Raw genomic sequence first — 20,240 nt, forward strand, 5'->3', positions numbered from 1 at the left:
GTTAAAGGACATTCTTGATATTAAGAATATGAAATATAATTCCAAAGAATAGGTAACTCTTGGAATAACACTGTTATACACTACTTCAACAAATAAGAAAGAGTACCTGTCAACTAATAAACTACACAGTTAATGTCTTACACATTCTTTCACAAGATGGTGTGATGTAAAAAGTCACAGTCCTTGCCACTTTCTATGTTCAGGATCACTAATGGAACTTTTAAAAAGGAACAGCCCTGAACACTAACCATAAGCAGCTGAGGGAGTAGGAGTCACTAACAGAACTTTTAAAATGAAACAGCCTTGAACACTACTCATAAGCTTCTGATGGAGAAGTTCTAGGATAGAACTAGGGCTTCTGTAACACTCAAGAGACAGCCCAGAACTATACTAGTTAAGAACTAGTGTAGATTTCTGATATGAGAAAGTTTGTTTTAAGAAAATTGAAGAACACGGTAAGTTAGGAAGGAAATGTTCAGTTACACCAGTGTTTTAAGAGAGGAATCCTCTTCTGATTTCACGTCAGACAATTAGTCTGATAATTAAATCGTAATTATATAAAAAAGTTCTTGATATTGTCCCTGAGGTGACAATCCAAACTCTTACACAGGTGTAACTTTATGAGAAATTACCTAGGAATTACTTAATATTCTTCCCCCCACCCCCACCCTAAAGAGGGAGAGAGTATATAAATAAGTTACCTTTTCTTTTCTGTTTGCTTTAAAGAGTTTCCGTTCTTGACTCTGCCTTTCCTTACTGACCATCTGGATCCTCTGTTCCCAAATATATATTTTTGAGGTTATGCTTTTCTGACTCCTAGTTCACCTGTTGTGGTCCACCTGTAGACTCACCTGAAAAACCTTTCTGTGATTCGGTCTTTGAATTGATGTAGATAAGAGGAATCTGAGATAATACTGCCTGTTGTAAAGGTAGGCTGGAGCGGGGAATATTAGCCATCACATCTACGGTCTCAGGAGAATGAAGGTACCATATTCGATCAGTTCTTAAGTGATTCATGTAAGTGATCAGTAGATCAAAGGGGTAGATTACAAGTGATACCTTTCTATAAGTTACAATACTGCACAAAGAAAAAATGTTCAAACACTTCCAGAAATGATTAATATGCACTTCCTTGGAAAAACTTGCCAAATAATTGAAATATATGTTGGAAAAAAACCTGCATTAGTCTTTCATATCATAAAGTTACAATTTTAAATTAATTAGCTCTTAATTAACAGCTAATTTTACCTTTTATACATACACTTTGTAAAATCTATACAAGTATCAAAAAATAACTATACCTTATTCAGCTGGTAGATTAAAATCAAACACCAGCTCTCTGTTATTTTTATGGGGATGTAAGATAAGTTTAAAGCAGATTTCTCATTTACCAGTTTAGAATACTAAAAACTGATGAAGTGACTGTCTTGTTTAATTTAAAACAGGAATCATTCATTTCAGTTGCTACGGGTCTGCTTATACTACTATCATTACTATAATAAGGCTGAGAGTCAAACTACTGTCACTGGTATTAGCTATCCCAGTATGTAATCGTTATTTATAGATAGAAGTTATCAGGTAAAGTTTCTTCTGCAATTCTAAATCCCTTTTTTGTGTGCCTAAATGGAAAATACCTTAGAAACCAGTTTTAAGACTTTACAAACCAGTTATCAATAATTTATTTCTACCCATTAATTTATTCATTTATTTAATTTTGGGGCTATTATCTGGGCCCATAAAGTGTCAATTATGATTTTCATTTTGCTATTTTTGGAACTGTTTCTTGAATCAACTAACTTATTCTCTGCTTTTGTCAGTAAAAAAATTTTTTTTAGTCTCAGTAAAATTAGTGTAAACATTCACATATTTAATAGTACCTTTAAAATAAGAATTACTACATTTAAAATGGTTCCAAAACGAATCTATAAATGGTAATATAAATTAAAAAATACAAACTTAAAGTAAATAAATTTAACATTAGCTATGGTATAAATAATGGTAAATGTAAGTGTACCTTTGAGTCATTAAAATGTCTTAAAAAAGATAACAGCATATTACCAGAACATTAGAAACCACAGCCATGATTCTCAAACTTCAGCGATCGCCATTTGATATTGTTTGGCCACTGCATTCTTCCATGAGTAAATTAATGCTATAATTTCCAGAATTAAGTCCCAAGTCTTTTTCAAAAGTTCTTAAATTCTTTTCACACTCAATGTTGAATACATGGCTTTTTTCAAATGAATAAAACAAGTGCATTTATATTAGAGATCCATTTTGCGCAGGCTCATTCGACTGAAGGAATCCCTGGAGAGAAAATGAAAGGATATAGTTATAAGTAAACAATTTTTATATAATCCTGTAAAATATGTTTACATGCTTTCTTTCTGCCAATTATCTCAAAGTTTTGCCACCAAAAGCTTATTGACTTTAAAACTTTTTTGCCACCAAAGCTCTTTTAACACTTCAAGTTACATGCTTATCCTACACACTCTGCCTTATATGTTCTAACTTGTAGAGTTCTCTATAGATTAGAAGTATATTATAGTAACCACTCTATCCAAGTCCATTGATCATTTATTCATTTGTCCAAAATATATATTAGATATTATGATTAAACAAGAACTAAGGGATAATGGGAGAGAGTTAAGGAAAAGATTTACTTGGGGTTATTAAAAGGCAAAATGCAAGTGTTTTACTTAAAATATTAAATTCTAAGTCTTAAATCAGTGGTTCTCAATTTTTGGGGATTTAGGTCCTTTATACACTCTTAAAAATTGAGGACCCCCCCAAGGAAGCTTTTGTTTATGGATTATATATTGATATTTACCATATTAGAAATTAAAACTAAGAACATTTAAAATTATTTTATAAAATAACCCGTCACATGTTACTGTAAACAGCACTGTTTATTAAAAGTAATTTGCAACAGTTTTAGAAGAGTGGCATTCTTACATATTTAACATCTGGCTTAAAAAGCCTAAATTCTTTTTTTTTTTTTCCTGGTACGCGGGCCTCTCCCGTTGCAGAGCACAGGCACCGGACGCGCAGGCCCAGTGGCCAGAGTTCACGGGCCCAGCTGCTCCGCGGCATGTGGGATCTTCCCGGACCGGGGCACGAACCCGTGTCCCCTGCATCGGCAGGCGGACTCTCAACCACTGCGCCACCAGGGAAGCCCCTAGATTCTTAATATCTGCTTCTGCATTCAATCTTTTACATGGCACGTAGTCTCTGGGAAAGTCCACTGTACTCTCATGAGAGACTGAGCATGAAAAAAATATTTGGCATTAATATGAAAATTTGTTTTGACTCAGGAACCTCCTGAAAAGGTCTGAGGGACCCGTTGCATGGGTCCCAGATTATACCGTGAGAACCACCATCTTAAAACTTCCTAAGCTTTCTGCAAAATAATATTCCAGATTTTGTAAATCAGCAAAATAAAAAGTTCAAGTTCTATGGGAATTTTATTTTCTAAGTGCTGAAGAAATTAAGACTGAAGAGGATAATTCTTCAATACTTCTTAATGTATTTTCCTTTTTCCTTAAGCTGGTTTGTTTTGCTTATCTTTCCTGCCATTAACGTGAATAGTCTCTTAAGGTTTCCAATCTCCAGGAAAGGAGAGGACAGGTACAAAGAGATCATGTTCAGCTTTGAATCCTGAAGCTTGGTTTTTTCTTGGAAAATAGCAGTCTTAAAAGAGTGTTCATCAAGAAAAAGGATTTTCTAAATTTCAAACAACTGCCTGCAAATATTAAGAACTAAAGCTTGGAGGAATAACCATCAGAGAGGAAGGCAAAACTCAGGGTAATGGTGTAATGGAAAGCTTCCTTCAGATAGGAACAATATTGTCCATTGAAAGGAGCTGGAGAGATTTGATGGAAGTGAGACTACCATTAGGAGACTTCCTGACTACTCCAGGGACCCAGCACCCCATCCCAGGACCTCTGACCAATGACTGTAAGACTGGCGGAGGTGGGTAGAGCAGCAAGAAGTAAGAAATTCCAAAAAGATTGAAAGGGAAGCCCAAAGTGGAGGGAACTAGAGTTGCTTCCCATCAAGAATTTCAAGAGGAAACCACCCAGGGTGTCTTGCATCACTGTAAGGATGGTGGAAGCAAAATATAATATATTCTGCCAGAGAAAGGATCTAAAACAGGCCTCCTCGTCTCCTGTTCCTGTAGATGGTCTGTCTACATGCTCCCTGTAGGGGACAAGACATACCAAGCAGGCACTTGGTATACATTTTCAGAGGCCTAGAAGTACACAAATATTAGATCACTGAAGAACAGGGAATATTCTCATTTGATCAAATAGCCAGTTAAACTTTCTTCTGTAGTATATTATACTTTGCATTTACATTCCATTTATATAAGGAACTTCAGAGACCTTCCGAATATTAATTGATCAGGTAAGTACAATTTAATAGCTTCACTGCCATAATTCAAAGAAAAGTGTGGTAAAATACTGGTGCCACAACAATTCAATAGATGTATGTACATTTGGATTTCAAAATGCAAAGAAGGCAGTTTACATGCCCTGTCTGGAATTCAGGGGTTAAAAGGATAAGCACTGGATAAGCACTGTCCTTGGAACTTCACATGCCATTTAATTTCCACAACAACCTCTTCAAGGTATTATTTTACAGAGGAGAAATCTAAGATTAAATTATCTGCTCAAGTAGAATTATGGTCAGTTGTAGAAAATTCCAGGTTACTTCCACTTCTAATTTTATTTGTCACAATTAGAAAGTGAAGAAAAATAGTGAAGTCGTCTTGATACTCAGTGGGGTTATCTGTTTTAATACAAATCTAGAAGAACATACTCTATACTATTTACTGTCAGGGATAAAGGAAATGAATACCTGGCTTCAAGTATATTCTAGCAAATTCTCTCATAGAAATACCAGAAAGTGTGACAGGACATTAAAAGGAACAGTTCTAGGAGGCCAGACTTATGTGTGGTTTCCTGGTTAGTATGAGTTCTTAAAACAACTTTATTATTCTCTTTATTACAGAAAGAACTGACTTTTATCTTGTAGGCTGATTCAGGTATAGATGATGAAAGGCTTACATAAGTTGAACTTGTTAGGTTTCAGAAGACAATATTTGAAACCATTTAATAAAAGTTAAATAAATTCAAAAAAAAAAGTTAAATAAATTCACTTTTAAATAGTTAAAGCAGATTTCATTTTTCTGAAGATATCCAAAGTAATAGAAAAAATAAGCATACCTGTGGCAGGTAACAGGTAATACTGCCTTGTATAACTGAGGGATCTTTCTGTTTATCAGAGGCTGTAGGGCCTCTTTAAGGCGATGATAGTTTCTCTCCAGTTCCCTTTGATACTCCTTTTGATCTGGCCCAATTAAGCTCTTATTTTTTCTTAAGGCATCCTCACACCTAAGAAAAACAGTGTGTTATCAAAAGAGTTCTTGTGGCATACTTTCAGGGCAGGCATATATATACATATATATATATATATATATATATATATATATATATATATATATATATATATATATATATATATTCACCATGACAAGGACATTGAGTTTTTCGGTTGTATGTAAAACATCCTCTCTTGCAATTAGGTTTAAAGCAGGGAACAGATGATCAACAGAGTTTCTTTAAAATCTAACATCCGCTTCCAGTTTTCACAGTTGAAAATTATATATACTTTAATATTAAATCTGACACCCTTTTTTCCCCCACATATCACCACTAGACTAAAAGTTCTTTAAGGGATGTAACCGTACTCATTTATGTAGCAACAATGGCATCTCGTACAGTGGTGTGCCTTTATTCAAATAAATGTTTCTTAACAACTGAATAGATCTGATAATATCTTTTATCCAACTTATTCAGATATTTAAGAAAAAATATCTGGACTCCAATAGATAAATGGAAAAAGTGTGTTTTAAAAAAAGTATACATATCAATACTTGTAGAATGCAGCTAGAGTGATACTTAGAGGAAAACATATAGCCTTAAATGCTTATATTAAGGAAAGAAGACTAAAACTGAAGAGCTAACAAGCAACTTAAAAAGAACAGAATAAACTCAAAGTATAAGGAAGGGAATAAAATTTTAAAGTATGATAGCTCTATACTAAAAAATGCAAAAGTTGGTTGTCAGAAAAATCTAAAAAAATAGACTAAGCTCTGGCAAGAATAAATGAGAAAAGGCCAAGTATCCTCTTCTAGAAATAAAAAATGGGACATAAATTCAAATACAGCATAAGTTTATAAAGGCACAGAGGATATTATGTACAATTTAATGCAAATAAATATGAAATTCTACTTTTCTACATCAATTACCAAAAACATTAAGCAACAAATATGAATAAAATTTATTAAACAAAAATATGAATAATGCTAAAACCATCAAATCAGTCAAATCACAAATCTACCCACAAAGAAAACATAAACATGCAAATTCTACTAAACATTCTAAGGACAGATAATTCCTTTGTAACACAACTATTCCAGAGTATATAAACTATTCCAGGGTATAGGGGGAAAAAAAAACTATTCCTGAGAAGAGTTTCAAACTCATTTTTCAAGGTTGGGATACCAAAACCTAATGGGGGCTATAAGAAAATACTTGTAATTCAATCTCACCCATGAAAACAGTTGCAAAACTCCCAAACAAAATACTATGAAACTGTTCTAACACCATATTACATCCCTACTCCCCACATACAACCCACCTGATAAAATTTTAAAATTTGTCATGATAAACTTTTAGCATAACTACAAACAGGTAGGAACTTGTTTCACCTAATTAAAAATATCTACAAAAACATGAAGAAAACATTATACTCAATGACGAAAAAATTTCTTTTAGATCAGAAACAAGAAAATGATGTCCTCTATCACTATCCCCATTCAACACAGTAATGGAGGTCCTAAACATTACTGTAAGAAAGAGATTCTACAGACAAATTATTAGAATTAACAAGTGAATTTGGCAGTATTCTCATGTAAAGCATATAAAATTCAACTACATTTCTGTATGCCAGCAAACAGAAAATATAATTTTAAAAGATACCATTAACAAAAGTATAAAAATATTAAATACCAAAGAATAAGTCAAAAGATACGTAAGGCCTCTACAAAAAAATTAAAAAAAAAAACATTCAAAAGATCTAAGTAAACGGAGAAGTATACCGTATTTATGGACTGGAAGAGTCAGTTCTCTTCCAGTTGATCTATAGATTCAGATTCAGGTTATTATTTGGGGTGGGGTAGAGGGAGAGATATATTGATTCTAAAATTTGAAATTTATATCAAAAGGAAAAGGGCCAAAAGTAGTCCTTGAACAAAATGAGAGGAACTGCTCTATCATATATGGAAGTTTATTATAAAGCTGCAGTAATTAAAACACCATAATATTAGTTCAAGGAGAGATAAGTAAACAGTGGAAGAAAACAAAGATCCTAGAAACAGATGCACACAAAGTGAGCACTTGATGTGTAATAGTGCAAAGCAGTGGAGAAAGGGTAATTTTTGAAATAAGTGGTGCTGGGTCAACTGCACATCCATATGGGAACAGAAATCTGACCCCTATCTTACATCATAGTCAGTTACCAGTACAGACAAAAGTCAAACTGATCCCTTCCTTGAACCATATACAAAAATCAAATTTAAGCAGATTTTTTTAAAAAGTAAAAAGGCCTTTTTGCCTTCTTGCCCTTTTGTTTAGGCTATATTGAATTTTAGAGATACCATTATATTGACTTTTTAGAAGTCAACATAGAATGTTACTCTGACCTCAGGTAAAAAATTTCTTAAGACACAAGAAGCAATAGTCATAACAGAAAAGACTGAATCATTTAACTATATTAAAGTTAACAACTTCTGTTTATTAAAAAAAAGGTGCTAAGCCCCAAATTCAGAGAAGGTGTCTATGATATTTACAAATGATAAAGCATTACATATCCAAGAATATGTAAATACTCTTAGAAATCTGTAAGGAAAAGAATCCAATAGGAAATGGCAAAAAAAAAAACAAAAAAAAAATAACTTGAACATACAACTTTACATCTTGCACATGACAAGATGTCCAACCTCACTGGTAATCAGGGAAATGCAAATTTAATCCATAATCACATAATCATTTCACACCCACAAGATTGGTAAAAAACTGTCAGACAATATCAAATATTAGTGAGGTTACATAGCAATAAGAACTCTCTCAAACACTACTGGTGAGAATGTAAATCTGGCTTCACACTTTGGAAAAAGATGTGACATTATCTGGTTGAAGTAGAACCTATGAACCAACAACACTACTCTTAGGTATATAAGCCCTAGGCTATCTCTTGTACCTCCAGAAGTAGGTAAAGAAATATTTGAATAGTATTCTTTGTAACTAAAAAACAACAAAAAACAAAAATCAGGAGACAGCCAAGATGTCCATCCACAGAAGAATGAATAAATCATGGCACATCCATTCAATGAAACATATAAAATAAATAAAGCAACATTTATTACAGCAATATCTCACAAACATTAAAAATAGCAAGTCACAGAAGAATATGTACACTCCATTTATAAAAGTTAAAAAAACATGCAAAACTAAATAGTGTAATAGGGATATATTCATTTATGATAAAACTATGAAAACAATAAGGAAAATGACAAATATGAAATTCATGTAGTGGTTACCTCTGAAGGAAGGGAGGGTGATAATATCAGAAAAGGGCATGTGAGGAGGGATCTCAAAGCAATGATAATGCTCTATTTCTTAAAAGCTGGGTGGCAGGTACATGACTTTTTTCTCCCTATTCTTTAATAGCAAATGTTATAAATACTATTTTGAATCTACTCAAGATTTAATGAAAACAAGTTTTAAATGCTAAGCCCCAAAATATAAAGAGTAAATACAAGAAAAAGTGTTTATTGTTTTTAGGAATAAAGGAATGCAAACTGAAGTACCATTTAAACTGATTAACAAGAGACACCCTATTTAAATGGCATTACTTAAAGTAAGGTGTACTGTGACTAGTACACTTGCATTCTTGGCACTGTTAATATTTAGAACCTTTTTGGAATAGACTACATATGAGGGGCCAATAAAAATGTTTATGTACTTTGGCTCAGTCATCTCATGCTTAATATTTTAATTCAACAAAAGAAAAACGATACATTTGTTAACTATACCACACTTAAATTCAACATAAATTCAGACATTTGATGAGATAATATAACTATTAGAATAACAGTTTTAACTTTAATTGAAAAATAAGAATTTAAGATAATATGTATATTATAACTGAACTATGGTAAAATATATATGCATATTGGCATAAAAATATATACACACAAAAATTAAAAAGGCAGTATTGGCTATGGCTTGTAAGGTTTATATCATGTAGTTTGTTTTGTTTTTTTCCTTTTTGTAATTTAAAAGGAGAAAACCTTCTCTGTGGTAACCCTTAAGAAGACCTGCAGACTACAGGACTTCATTACCCTATACTAAATATACACAAAGAGGAGGACATTTGTTTTAGAATCGTAGTCATGGTAAAAATTCCAAAATAATAGCAAGAAAATAAGCATCTATTGTTAAATGTCTATGACCTAAAGAAGTATGTATTGTTTCAAGATCATCTGGCTCACAAGCACAGCAGGGATATTTTGGTTCTTATTTGAAACCTCCCAAATAATAAAATTAATGTTAGAAATCAATTTTTAAAAAATTTTTATTGGAGTATAGTTGATTTACAATGTTGTGTTAGTTTCATGTGTACAGCAAAGGGAATCAGTTATTCATATACATATATCAACTCTTTTTTAGATTCTTTTCCCATATAGGCCATTACAGAGTATTGAGTAGAGTTCTTTGTGCTATACAGTAGGTCCTCATTAGTTATCTGTTTTATATACAGTAGTGTGTATATGTCAGTCCCAATAGAAGTCAGTCAATTCTACAAGTACAAAGCAGCTTTCTTTCTTTTACTATGGCAGCTCATCTATACCATACATTAGGAGCTATGTATCCTATAACCAAACCTATAAGGTTGTCTAGCTCAATAATCAGATTATAAAATCCCAGACTTCCAATGAAGCTATCTGAAGTTTTTTTTTTTTTTTTTTTGCGTTATGCAGGCCTCTCACTGTTGTGGCCTCTCCCGCTGCGGAGCGCAGGCTCAGCGGCCATGGCTCACGGGCCCAGCCGCTCCGCAGCATGTGGGATCCTCCCGGACCGGGGCACGAACCCGTGTCCCCTGCATCGGCAGGCGGACCCTCAACCACTGCGCCACCAGGGAAGCCCTATCTGAAGTTTTTAAAAGACATTTACCATGTTCACGCAGGAGAAACTGACAGAAATTCATGACAGCTATTGCAGTGAGAATAAGGAAAATACTGTCTCAAGAGACTTGAACAAGTTAGCATGCCTCATATTTTCCTGACGACAAAACTGATATAAAGTAAAATTCTGTCTACCCCAATAAACCCTTTCAATGAATGATTTGATAATCATTTGATAAGGTTTCAAACTATGATTTGAAACCATAGTTCATAATTTGATAAGAGAAACCATAATAGGGAGTCAAAGACTGGATTCTGACTATGGTTCTGATGCTGCTTTGTTAAGTGACATGTCATTTACTTAATGGTACACAAGGGCCTTACAACCTACTTTCCCAGTGTTTGACTACTTGTTTTCATAGATTGCACAGTTCCAGCTTCACTAAACTATTCATCTTTCTCAGAACAGATTCTGAACTTTGCTCATGCTGGTTTTTTTGTTTGTTTTTAGTATACCCTTCCCCCTCTTTTCTGCCTGAAAAACTAATATTCATCCTTCAGGGTCCATATATAATGTTAATTCCTGTGTGAAATCTTCCCTGACATCATCAAGTAAATTATCATTCCCTCTTTTGTGCTCATAGTGTTAGTAAAGCAGGAATCAGTATCAAGTTGATGACTATTTTCCCCTATTGTTCCAAAATTTAGTATTTACTGAATACCTATTTATTACATGCCAAGTATTATTTGTGAAGAAAAGAGTTAACAGCAGGCCTGAGCCTGCTATCCTTAGGTCCTATTTGAAGGCTGGCCCTTGGTTACTGTCTGGGAATTTGGATTTGGGAAGGGTTCCTATCATACCCAGAAGATAAGAGTGGCTCACTGTGCCTGAACTATTTATACAAACACTATAGTTTCTGCTAAATACCTGCTTTCCTTTTGGGAGTCTGGAATTTTGGTACCTGTCAGGGAAAAGGTGCTTACATGACCAGCCTCCAATAAAAATACTGGTTGGCACTTGAGTCTCTACTGACCTTCCCCGGTAAACAACATTTCACATATGCTGCCACAACTCTTTGCTGGAACAATTAGCACCTCCTATGTGGCTGCACTGGGAGAGGACCCTTTGAAGCCTATACCTGGTTTCCTCTAGACTTCACCCCCTGTGCCTTTTCCCTTTGCTGATCTTACTTTGCACTCTTTTACTGTAACAAATCATAACCAGGTCTACAACTACATGCTGAGTCCTGTGAGTCCTCCTAGCAAATCATCAAAACTGGGGGTGTTCTTGGGGACCCTGACACCATGGATTATTTCACCTAATTTGCACAACCTCCCTGTATGAGGTAAATATTATTATCCTTACTTCATACATTAGAAAACTGAGGATCATAATGATTAAGTGACCTGGAAAAGAGACATAAAATGATAAGGATAAGATCTGAACGTAAATTTTTTGCTTCCAAGTTTGCTGCTTGTATATTTTCTGAGGGAAAGGAAACAGAAACTCTCACATTGAATGTTCACAATAAATAACAGCTTTCAAGTTAAATGTTAAACTAATAATAGTTTCAAGTTGAAAAAATTTCCTGAGTCTAGGCTTTTCTAATCTTTAAAATTTAAAACATGGCATTATACACAGTATTGGGGGGCAGGGATATACATACATAAGGCATAGTAAGTTATACACAGACAACCTCTCATTGTGAACCATTTTCCTATAGTTTCTCTTTTCAATAGTCCCTGAAGACTCTCACATCAAACTGTGTATTGGACAGTCTCAATTTGAATATCTTTATGTAGGAAACCTTGAATACCTTTTAGTAAAATCTTTGAAGCAGAGTCGCAATTTATTATGATGTCTGAAGAGCTTTGGGTCACTGGGTATTTCAGACAGGAAAACCTGGGCAACTTCCAAAGGCCCCTGTAAAATAAGAAAATAAAAGTGTGTTTTTGTTTTTTATATATTCACAGAGATAGAATTTGCCAAAACCATTTTTCTTAGCACTAAGCTTGATACATATATGTCTATGCCTATATTAAAACTTTTCAGAGATGGATTCTGACAATACATTTTTAGTTTTTCCTAATGTCAAATCTATATTCTTGCCCACAGCAATTAACTTATTAGTTCATTTTTCAAAGAAAAAGAGTAGGAGCTAGAGGACTGACTCTTGTATTCATTAATGTATTCTGCCTTATATTTTTTATATTCTTTAATTTATCCTAGATATAAAAGTTGTCAGGCTAGTGACAATCAGTTGTGAGTCCACTGATTATTAGACACTTGATTTTACTAAAACAGCTTCCCTCAGCATTCCAAATGTGTTCCTAATACTGCGAATTAAAGGTGATCTTTTGTAAGTTACGTCATTTGGAAGTAAAACCTCCAAATCACGTATACTTTTAGGAGGTAAAGGTCTTAAAATCTTCATTCCAGTTTTGGTAGGGCATTTTTTGGCTTCATTTCTTTAACCCAAAAAAAGGTAAGATATATTACATGAAATCTTACTTGAAGCTTTTTTGGATTTTCCCTTACCTTGGACTACTCACTAATCATCAGCAAAAAAAGCTGAATGAACCCATTACAAGGAGATAATGGGGATGGCTTCTAATCTGCATATGACAAAACAACAATATCTTGTGTATGTACATTATTCAAATTTTCAAAATGATTTCACATTACTTATTTACTATTCTCAGCTCACTGTGAAGGAGACCTGGAGAAGATAACATCAAGGAGTATCTAAGAGAGTAGATACACACACATGCATGGAACATGTAGCTCTGAAAATGAGCCCTTCTTTTTAGATCACATTCTTTCAGTACAAGCTTTTAAAGGAAAGGCCATTTTGAGTGAAATCTATCCCTTCTTAATAGAATGTTTCAGAACAGATAGTTAGAAAAACAGGCAGTTTAAAAGGCAGGTGTGAAAATTTTTTAATAACTGAGATTATACTAAAAATTTTGTTTTTCAGTTTAACTTTTGCAACTACTTCTAACATATTTTCACTTGCTTTGACACTTATTTGTGATCTCTGTAAAATATAATAATGAAATCATTCAAAATTCCATTTATAACTTAAATTGCACAGTATTAGCAAATGCTCCAACCTGATTCACTGTTGTGCCTACAGATCCCTGGAGTACCATCTGAAGCATTTTGGGGTCTGCTGGATCCTGATGTGTGGCAAATGCCAACTCCTGCGTTTTTTTCTGCATGTCTTCAATAGCAACTTCAATTGGTGTTAAGATGATCTGGGTCAAATAACATCTATTAGGTCAATGTATTGATTGAAAAATATTTAGTGAGCTTTATACACAATCAATTAAAATAAGAAAAAAGTGGTGACCAATTGTAAACTATTATCTAATAATAAAATTCCAAAATTTGGATCACTAAATAAAAAATTAAAAAATCAACCTTTTAAAGCATAAGCGAAGGGTGAATTAGGGACTTAGAAAAGAAGCTGAAAATTAATGACTTAAAAATGGGTAAAGTTCTAGTATGTTACCACGTGAGGAATGATACACAATGCTATATCCACATTGTTTTCACATGGCTCCAATGTATTTGCTCCACTATTTCTATTTCCCTATTTGGAGACCTACCTCCTCTTTGTGAGTGACATTAACCCTTGTCTTAATATAAGGAAAGGCATGAGAAGTAGTCAGAATGGTCTTCCGTTTGAATTGTTCATGAAGTTCCCCATGGGCACGACCATCTAAAGTGAAGGGTGTACAGTACATGAAACGACGAAGATTATAATTTTTGTCAAAATATGTGATTCTGTCCTTCATCTCATATGTGTCAAAGTATGGCTCCACGTAGGTAATCTGAATATATGCCTGGGAAAGGAAAAAGTTCTTCATTTTCATTGTGAAATCATCATTCAGTCTTTCCCCAAAAAAATCAGTCTCAAAGATATACCTATGTGTCATTACAGTCTAATCAACCATACCTTGTTAGGATCTAATTTACACTTGTCTACAGGATTAGAATCCTTGATTACTTCAACCACATCCTCTCCAAATCTTTCTCCATAAAATCCCTAAAATAAGAAAAAGAAATCTTTCACATGAAGTTAACAGTAGTAGAAAACAGAGGAGGTCTCTGAGGGAGACTCCTGAGCAAAATCAGGCCATTTAGTAAGTTCTTGTACAACCATGTCAATAATTACAAAATAATAATTATTTGCATTCACAAAAGTTAAATTTAGTCTATCAAATTAGCATGGCCTTAGTCCATACTTATTTGATATTATTCCCATTTACTCATTTTAAATAACACAAAATACAAAAAAAAAAAAATTCACCACTGAAAATACAGGATTCCACAAGAGGTCCTCAAAAAAAAAACAAAAAGGGAATAATAGAAAGCAGAGACAAAAGAAATTCATTATACTTGATGTATAGGATATTAACTTTTATTGAGTTTGATGTAGCCTAATTTCTTGCAGTCAATGAGCAACCATTCATTTTTCTGAATTATTAATGTAATGTTCCAGAATATTCAAATAAAAGCATTGACTTGTTGAAGTTTTGTAAAATTTCAGATTTTGAAAAGGTAACCCTGGGTCAAGAATGTACTGACTTTTCCATATGACACTGAGTAGGAGCATGGGCAAGGGATGGAGCTATTCAAAAGGAAAAATTAAATCTCAATCCTCAAAGGAGAACAGCCACTCCTCCCTCTAAGATAATTTTTATGACTGAGTAAGTTTGGGAAATACTGTCTCAATATTTCCCAAGACTTACTTAATAGGCTCTTGAAAAACAAAAAGTCCAGCTTAAACCAATTTATGGAAGTTGAGTCCTGTGAAATCACCAATAAGAATACAATATTGAGAAATTAACATCAGCTGAGAATAAAAACTAGCCTAGAGCACTACCTCTCAAACTCTTATGTCTATACAAATAATCTGGGGATCTTGTTAAAATGCAGATTTTGATTCAGATGGTCTGGGGTAAGGTCTGAGATTCTGCAGTTCAAACAACCTCCCAGGTGATGTCAGTAAAGATTCTGTCCATGGACCACACTTGGAGAACCAAGAACAGAGAAAAGTTGGAAAGGAGAACTATAGCAGAAAAGATTGGTTAGTTTCATAAACATTAAAATTAATTATTTATTGTGAAAATTAAGTAGCTGCATAAAGGTTAAGGGATTCTAAGCAGTGTTTTTAAAGTATAATTTCAAGCTTTTAAGTTCTAAAGATTATCTCACTGGGTATCAGTTATGCCAAAAAGATAATGTACTTGGGTCAGAAATACCTTGGGGTTCTAATTCTAGTTCCATTAATACCTTATACCTTTTTCAAAATGTGGATAATACTATACATTTCTCCACAAATCACAGTAATTCTGAAAGATATAGGATTTCTAAAATATGTGTGAAAATAGACCCTCAAAAAAATCAAGTTAATATTATTTTACTGTTGCCATAAAAGATTTGAAAAAGACTATTACTGTACCTATCAAAAATCCTAATTCTAAAGGAGTAGTTTATTTGGCAGGATCTGGCTTATTAAATGATTAGATCTGGATCTGAAAGTCTATTCACCACAGAAAATACAAATTAAAGATGACACTTTGTGAACCACCACAGCATTCACCTCCAATCTGTGAGATATCTCTGCAAGTTTGGTTATTGCAGGCTCCTTGTAAACAAATTCCTGTTCATCCAAATCCCCGAACTTGGTTCCATAAAAACCAACACGAAAATAGGTGCCAAACATCCGCTTACCATCCTAGGTGTAGGAAAATAAAGAAACTTTAATACAAAGTCTTTTTGTTTTACACATTTTGTTTCGATTGCTATGGTACAAAATTCTCAACACATTGCGAAAGTTTTAATTCAAAACTACAGTATTTTATTATTTTTCAAATGAAACTAAAATAAAGTAATTTTCTTTTTTTCATTATTTCTAACAAATAACATTGTGCCATTAGGGCTTTTACCGAATCATATATGGCATATGTTTTTCAGGGACTGTACCAAGTGATGTCCTCACATAGGTCTATTTTTTTTTTATGTCCATACAATTGAGATAAATTAACTCATTTTCCTTATTGCAAGAAAAGTTGCTTGGTATAAAACAAACTGTTCTAATTATCCTGAAATTAGAGCATACTAAAGTTAAATTTAAAAACAACACTAATATTTTTAGTTTCCATTAGCCTTTATATTATCTCTTTACATATATTAAATGAGATCGTAAAAGTTAGGAGCCAAGTATAGCACCTGGCACAGAGCAGACGGTCAGTAAATGTCACGACCATCGAGAAGCACTGAAGCAAAATATTTACAATTAGTATCCCTCTGCTGATAAAAATACTGATATGTGGAAGAGTAACTAAAAATGGAATAGAAAGGAAAAAATGTATAAATGAAAGATAAAAAGAAAAAAAATTTGAGAAGAGTTGGTTTTCTAAAGTCCCCAAACCACCCACTGCATACATTAACCACACATTCATCCCAAGTACAATGTACACTAAGGTCACCTGAACTCTTACACAGCACATTTGAAAACAAATTCCCTCAATAAAGATAAAATACTTGGAAGCTTTCTATGCAATTCTTACAATTTAGATACAAAGATGTTTCAGAAGGATTTTGGGGTAGCGCCCATATACACAGCCATACGTGAGTGTTTATATACCTCTGAATTCTCTTTAAGCCTAGTAAGTTTGATACTTATTTTTCCTATACTGACTTATTGCAAAGGCAAAAGGGTATGTAAAATAAGTTACAAATGAAACAGATAATGAAGCAAAATGGAAAATTCTGATCCTCAATTTTCCAGCCTTATAATAATAATAATAAAAAAAATACAGTGACTAAAAATATCTCCACTTTTTTTTTTTTTTTTGCGGTACGCGGGCCTCTCACTGTCGCGGCCTCTCCCGCTGCGGAACACAGGCTCCGGACGCGCAGGCTCAGCGGCCATGGCTCACAGGTCCAGCCGCTCCGCGGCATGTGGGATCTTCCCGGACCGGGGCACGAACCCGCGTCCCCTGCATCGGCAGGCGGACTCTCAACCACTGCGCCACCAGGGAAGCCCCCATATCGCCACATTTTTGTCCAGAAGAAATACAGTTTTAAATAAAAATGTCTTTGAGCTAAAGAAACTTGAGGCTGCTAATAAAAAATTTTTCAGTCGCTTCAAAATTTAACAGACATAAAAATTAACTGATTTCTATAGCAAATGAAATCTCTCTAGAGATTCAATGTATTCATTGAATTTGATTGAAATGTATTCAATCAAAATTTTGATTAAAACCATCAATAAGCCAATGGAACAATATAATAATAGCAAATTCTGATATAATCAAGAAATGAAGACCCCACCACCTGGAAAATAAAAAAGGCATTTGAGAAAATTAACAATTTGTGATTGTTTTTCCCCAAAATGCCATAAATGTACATATTTATTTATTTTTTTAAAATCACAAATATTAAAATTTGTTATTCTGGCTGTATTCTCCTCAGAGTGTTCCAATTTTAAACCCTATTCTAAATCTTCAATATTATGATCATTTAAATATTTGAAGACTGCTATCAGAACTTGTTTCCCTTAGACTTTCCAGTTCTCAATCATCTTCATATGATAGGAATTACTATGCTGTTTTCATTTTATTAGTTTTTCAATGCCACCTTTTAAAGTGTGGTATCCCAAAAATAAACACAATATTGCTGATGTGATCTGATCAGTGTAGAGATCAGTGGGCTCACTGCCTCCCTGGATGTCGACTTAAATTTTATTAATGCAACTTAAAACTGAACTAGTTACTCAGCAGCCATTTTAAACTCTTTTTATTTACTTTCTCATACTGACATTCAGTTCAGGAAAAAAAATTATTGAGTGCTTATAATGAGTTAGCCACTGTTCATCCTCAGGAACAGGAAAATAAAAATAAATAAGACCTCCCCAAGAGAGTAAAAAATGTATTCAAATAATTACAATACAAAGGGTTATATGCTATAATAAAGTGTATTGAGAAAGGAAAGATAAATCTTGTTAGAGCCAGGTCACAAAAGAGGTGACACACAGGCAGGATTCTACAACTTAAAAGAATGGCTAAGTGGATATGGGAGGGAAGGAAAGGAAAAAAAGTCATTAAACAGAATGTATGTGAGGGAAACCATTCATCCATTCCTATATTTACTGAATGCCTACTATGTGTCAGCAAACTGTTCTAGACATTGGTGATAAATCAGTGAACAAAACAGAGTGGTCAGGGCAGGTGTCACAAAAAGGTGACATCTGAGCAAAGATGTGAAGGAGGTGTGAGAGTTATTCATGTGGATCTTCTGGGGGAAGTGCATTCCAGGCAGAGGAAAGAGCCCGTGCAAAGGTCCTAGGACAGGAGCCTACCTCATGTGTTTGAAGAATAGGAAGGTGGCCAGAGTGGCTGAAGCAAAGTGTGCAAGAGGAAGAAGATCAGCAGAGATAAGATCAGAGAGGAGTTACTGGAATTGAAAATGAATGTGTGTGTAGTGACGTGGAGGAGAGAACAGTGATTAAATTTATTTTCAACTTACAAAGAGTTCTCTAGTGTAAAACCATTGACTCTATCATGTTCATGAAAGACTAATCATATAGCTGTACCTTCAAGAAAAACATCACTTCATCTTATTTCCTCTTCAGAGTTTTGGACCACAGGATGATACCCATTTTTCCTTTGAATTAAAAAAAAGTACACTTTCCTACAATCTAGCCTATATTTTTCTAGCATTACCTTCCTTTAATGTCATGAATTCTTTCTGAACTTCCCATCATTCCCACACTCCAATTTGTTCTTCCTTAGCAGTTCTACTTACTGGGTCCACCTTCTTGTATTTGATGAAACTATGCCCCAGACAAGGAAATCCTTCTACGCATCTATCCATGTCTCTAGTGGGTGAAATTGCTTATGACAAATTATCTTAAGGCTTTTCTAGTTTTATCTTTATTTAGCAGGAAACATTCAGTTGGGCTAGTTGTATATTTCCACAATGACATCACTTCTAAAACTTCTTTCATCTTCACCCACAGCTTTCCATTATGCTTCTGACTCCATGTTGGATCTTTTACTTTAACCTTTGCTTTTTGTTGCTCTTGTTATTATAATCATACATAATGGCCTGCCTCAAGGAACCCTGACCCTCTGCATGAATGTTAAACTGAAGTGCCTCTGTTCAGTTCACAGGGAGACAATCTGACCCTGCCCACCTGTGAATGGCTGCAGAAAAGAAGAAATTAACACATGCCCTCCCTGATGCTGGCTAAGCCAGGAGATATTTTGCAAAACTAATGGCCTTTTCACTTTACTTCATCACCTCCTCCCCATCTCTGTTCTATAAAAAAACTGGCATCCAGACCCTGATAAGATGGTTTTTGGGGACACAGGTCCACCATCTTCTCCGTCTGCCGGCTTTCCAAATAAAGTCGCTATTCCTTGCCTCAACACCTCGTCTCCCGATTTACTGGCCTGTTGTGTGGCAAGCAGAGAGAGCTTGGACTTGCTAACACCTCCTTCAAGTTAACTGATTGCCAGATAGGCATACCAGTATTTCACACAGTGGTAATCTCCTTCTCTTCTATTAGATTTATTCTTCTTAAGAACATATACTTTTATCAGTTTATTTAATCACAGATCTCGACCAGGGAACATAACACCTCTTAGATTTCACAGCTAAATTGTGTTAAGATTTCAAGTAACAGTAATGATAATAATGATGACGATGATATAACAACAATAAAAATAATAATCTCCAACATTTTTAAAGTACTTACTATGTGCTAGACACTGGTTATCCACTTTACATGAGTTATGTCAATTCTTACCACGACTACGAGATACCATTTTTTTTACCCTCTTTTTATAGATGAGGAAAAGTAACTTGCCCAAGGTCACACTGCTAGTCAGCGGCAGAGCTGAGAGTTAAATCCCAATATATCTGACACCTGAGTCCAAGCTCTTATTTAAGCTATTTAATCCCCATATT

At 34.2% G+C, this 20,240-nt stretch overlaps 1 protein-coding gene across 5 annotated transcripts in view; it reads right to left on the bottom strand.

Moving 5' to 3' along the window:
• Nucleotides 1-1,316: 1,316 nt before the first annotated feature.
• DOCK7 (dedicator of cytokinesis 7) overlaps nucleotides 1,317-20,240 on the bottom strand; it is a 214,156-nt gene continuing 195,232 nt past the window's right edge. For 2 of the 5 annotated variants that reach the window (XM_079929009.1, XM_079929007.1), the window contains 7 exons: nucleotides 15,865-15,990; nucleotides 14,215-14,304; nucleotides 13,865-14,101; nucleotides 13,367-13,510; nucleotides 12,070-12,176; nucleotides 5,229-5,396; nucleotides 1,317-2,307 (listed from right to left, as the gene is read on the bottom strand). In XM_079929009.1, the coding sequence (XP_079785135.1) occupies nucleotides 2,265-2,307; nucleotides 5,229-5,396; nucleotides 12,070-12,176; nucleotides 13,367-13,510; nucleotides 13,865-14,101; nucleotides 14,215-14,304; nucleotides 15,865-15,990 (915 nt within the window). In that variant the 3' untranslated portion in view covers nucleotides 1,317-2,264. Of the gene's footprint in view, nucleotides 2,308-5,228; nucleotides 5,397-12,069; nucleotides 12,177-13,366; nucleotides 13,511-13,864; nucleotides 14,102-14,214; nucleotides 14,305-15,864; nucleotides 16,000-20,240 lie in introns of all 5 variants that reach the window. The other 3 variants (XM_079929008.1, XM_079929011.1, XM_079929010.1) reach the window with 2 other exon arrangements.

Source organism: Stenella coeruleoalba (genome assembly GCF_951394435.1).
Source record: "Stenella coeruleoalba genome assembly, chromosome: 1".
Classification (NCBI taxonomy): Eukaryota; Metazoa; Chordata; class Mammalia; order Artiodactyla; family Delphinidae; genus Stenella; species Stenella coeruleoalba.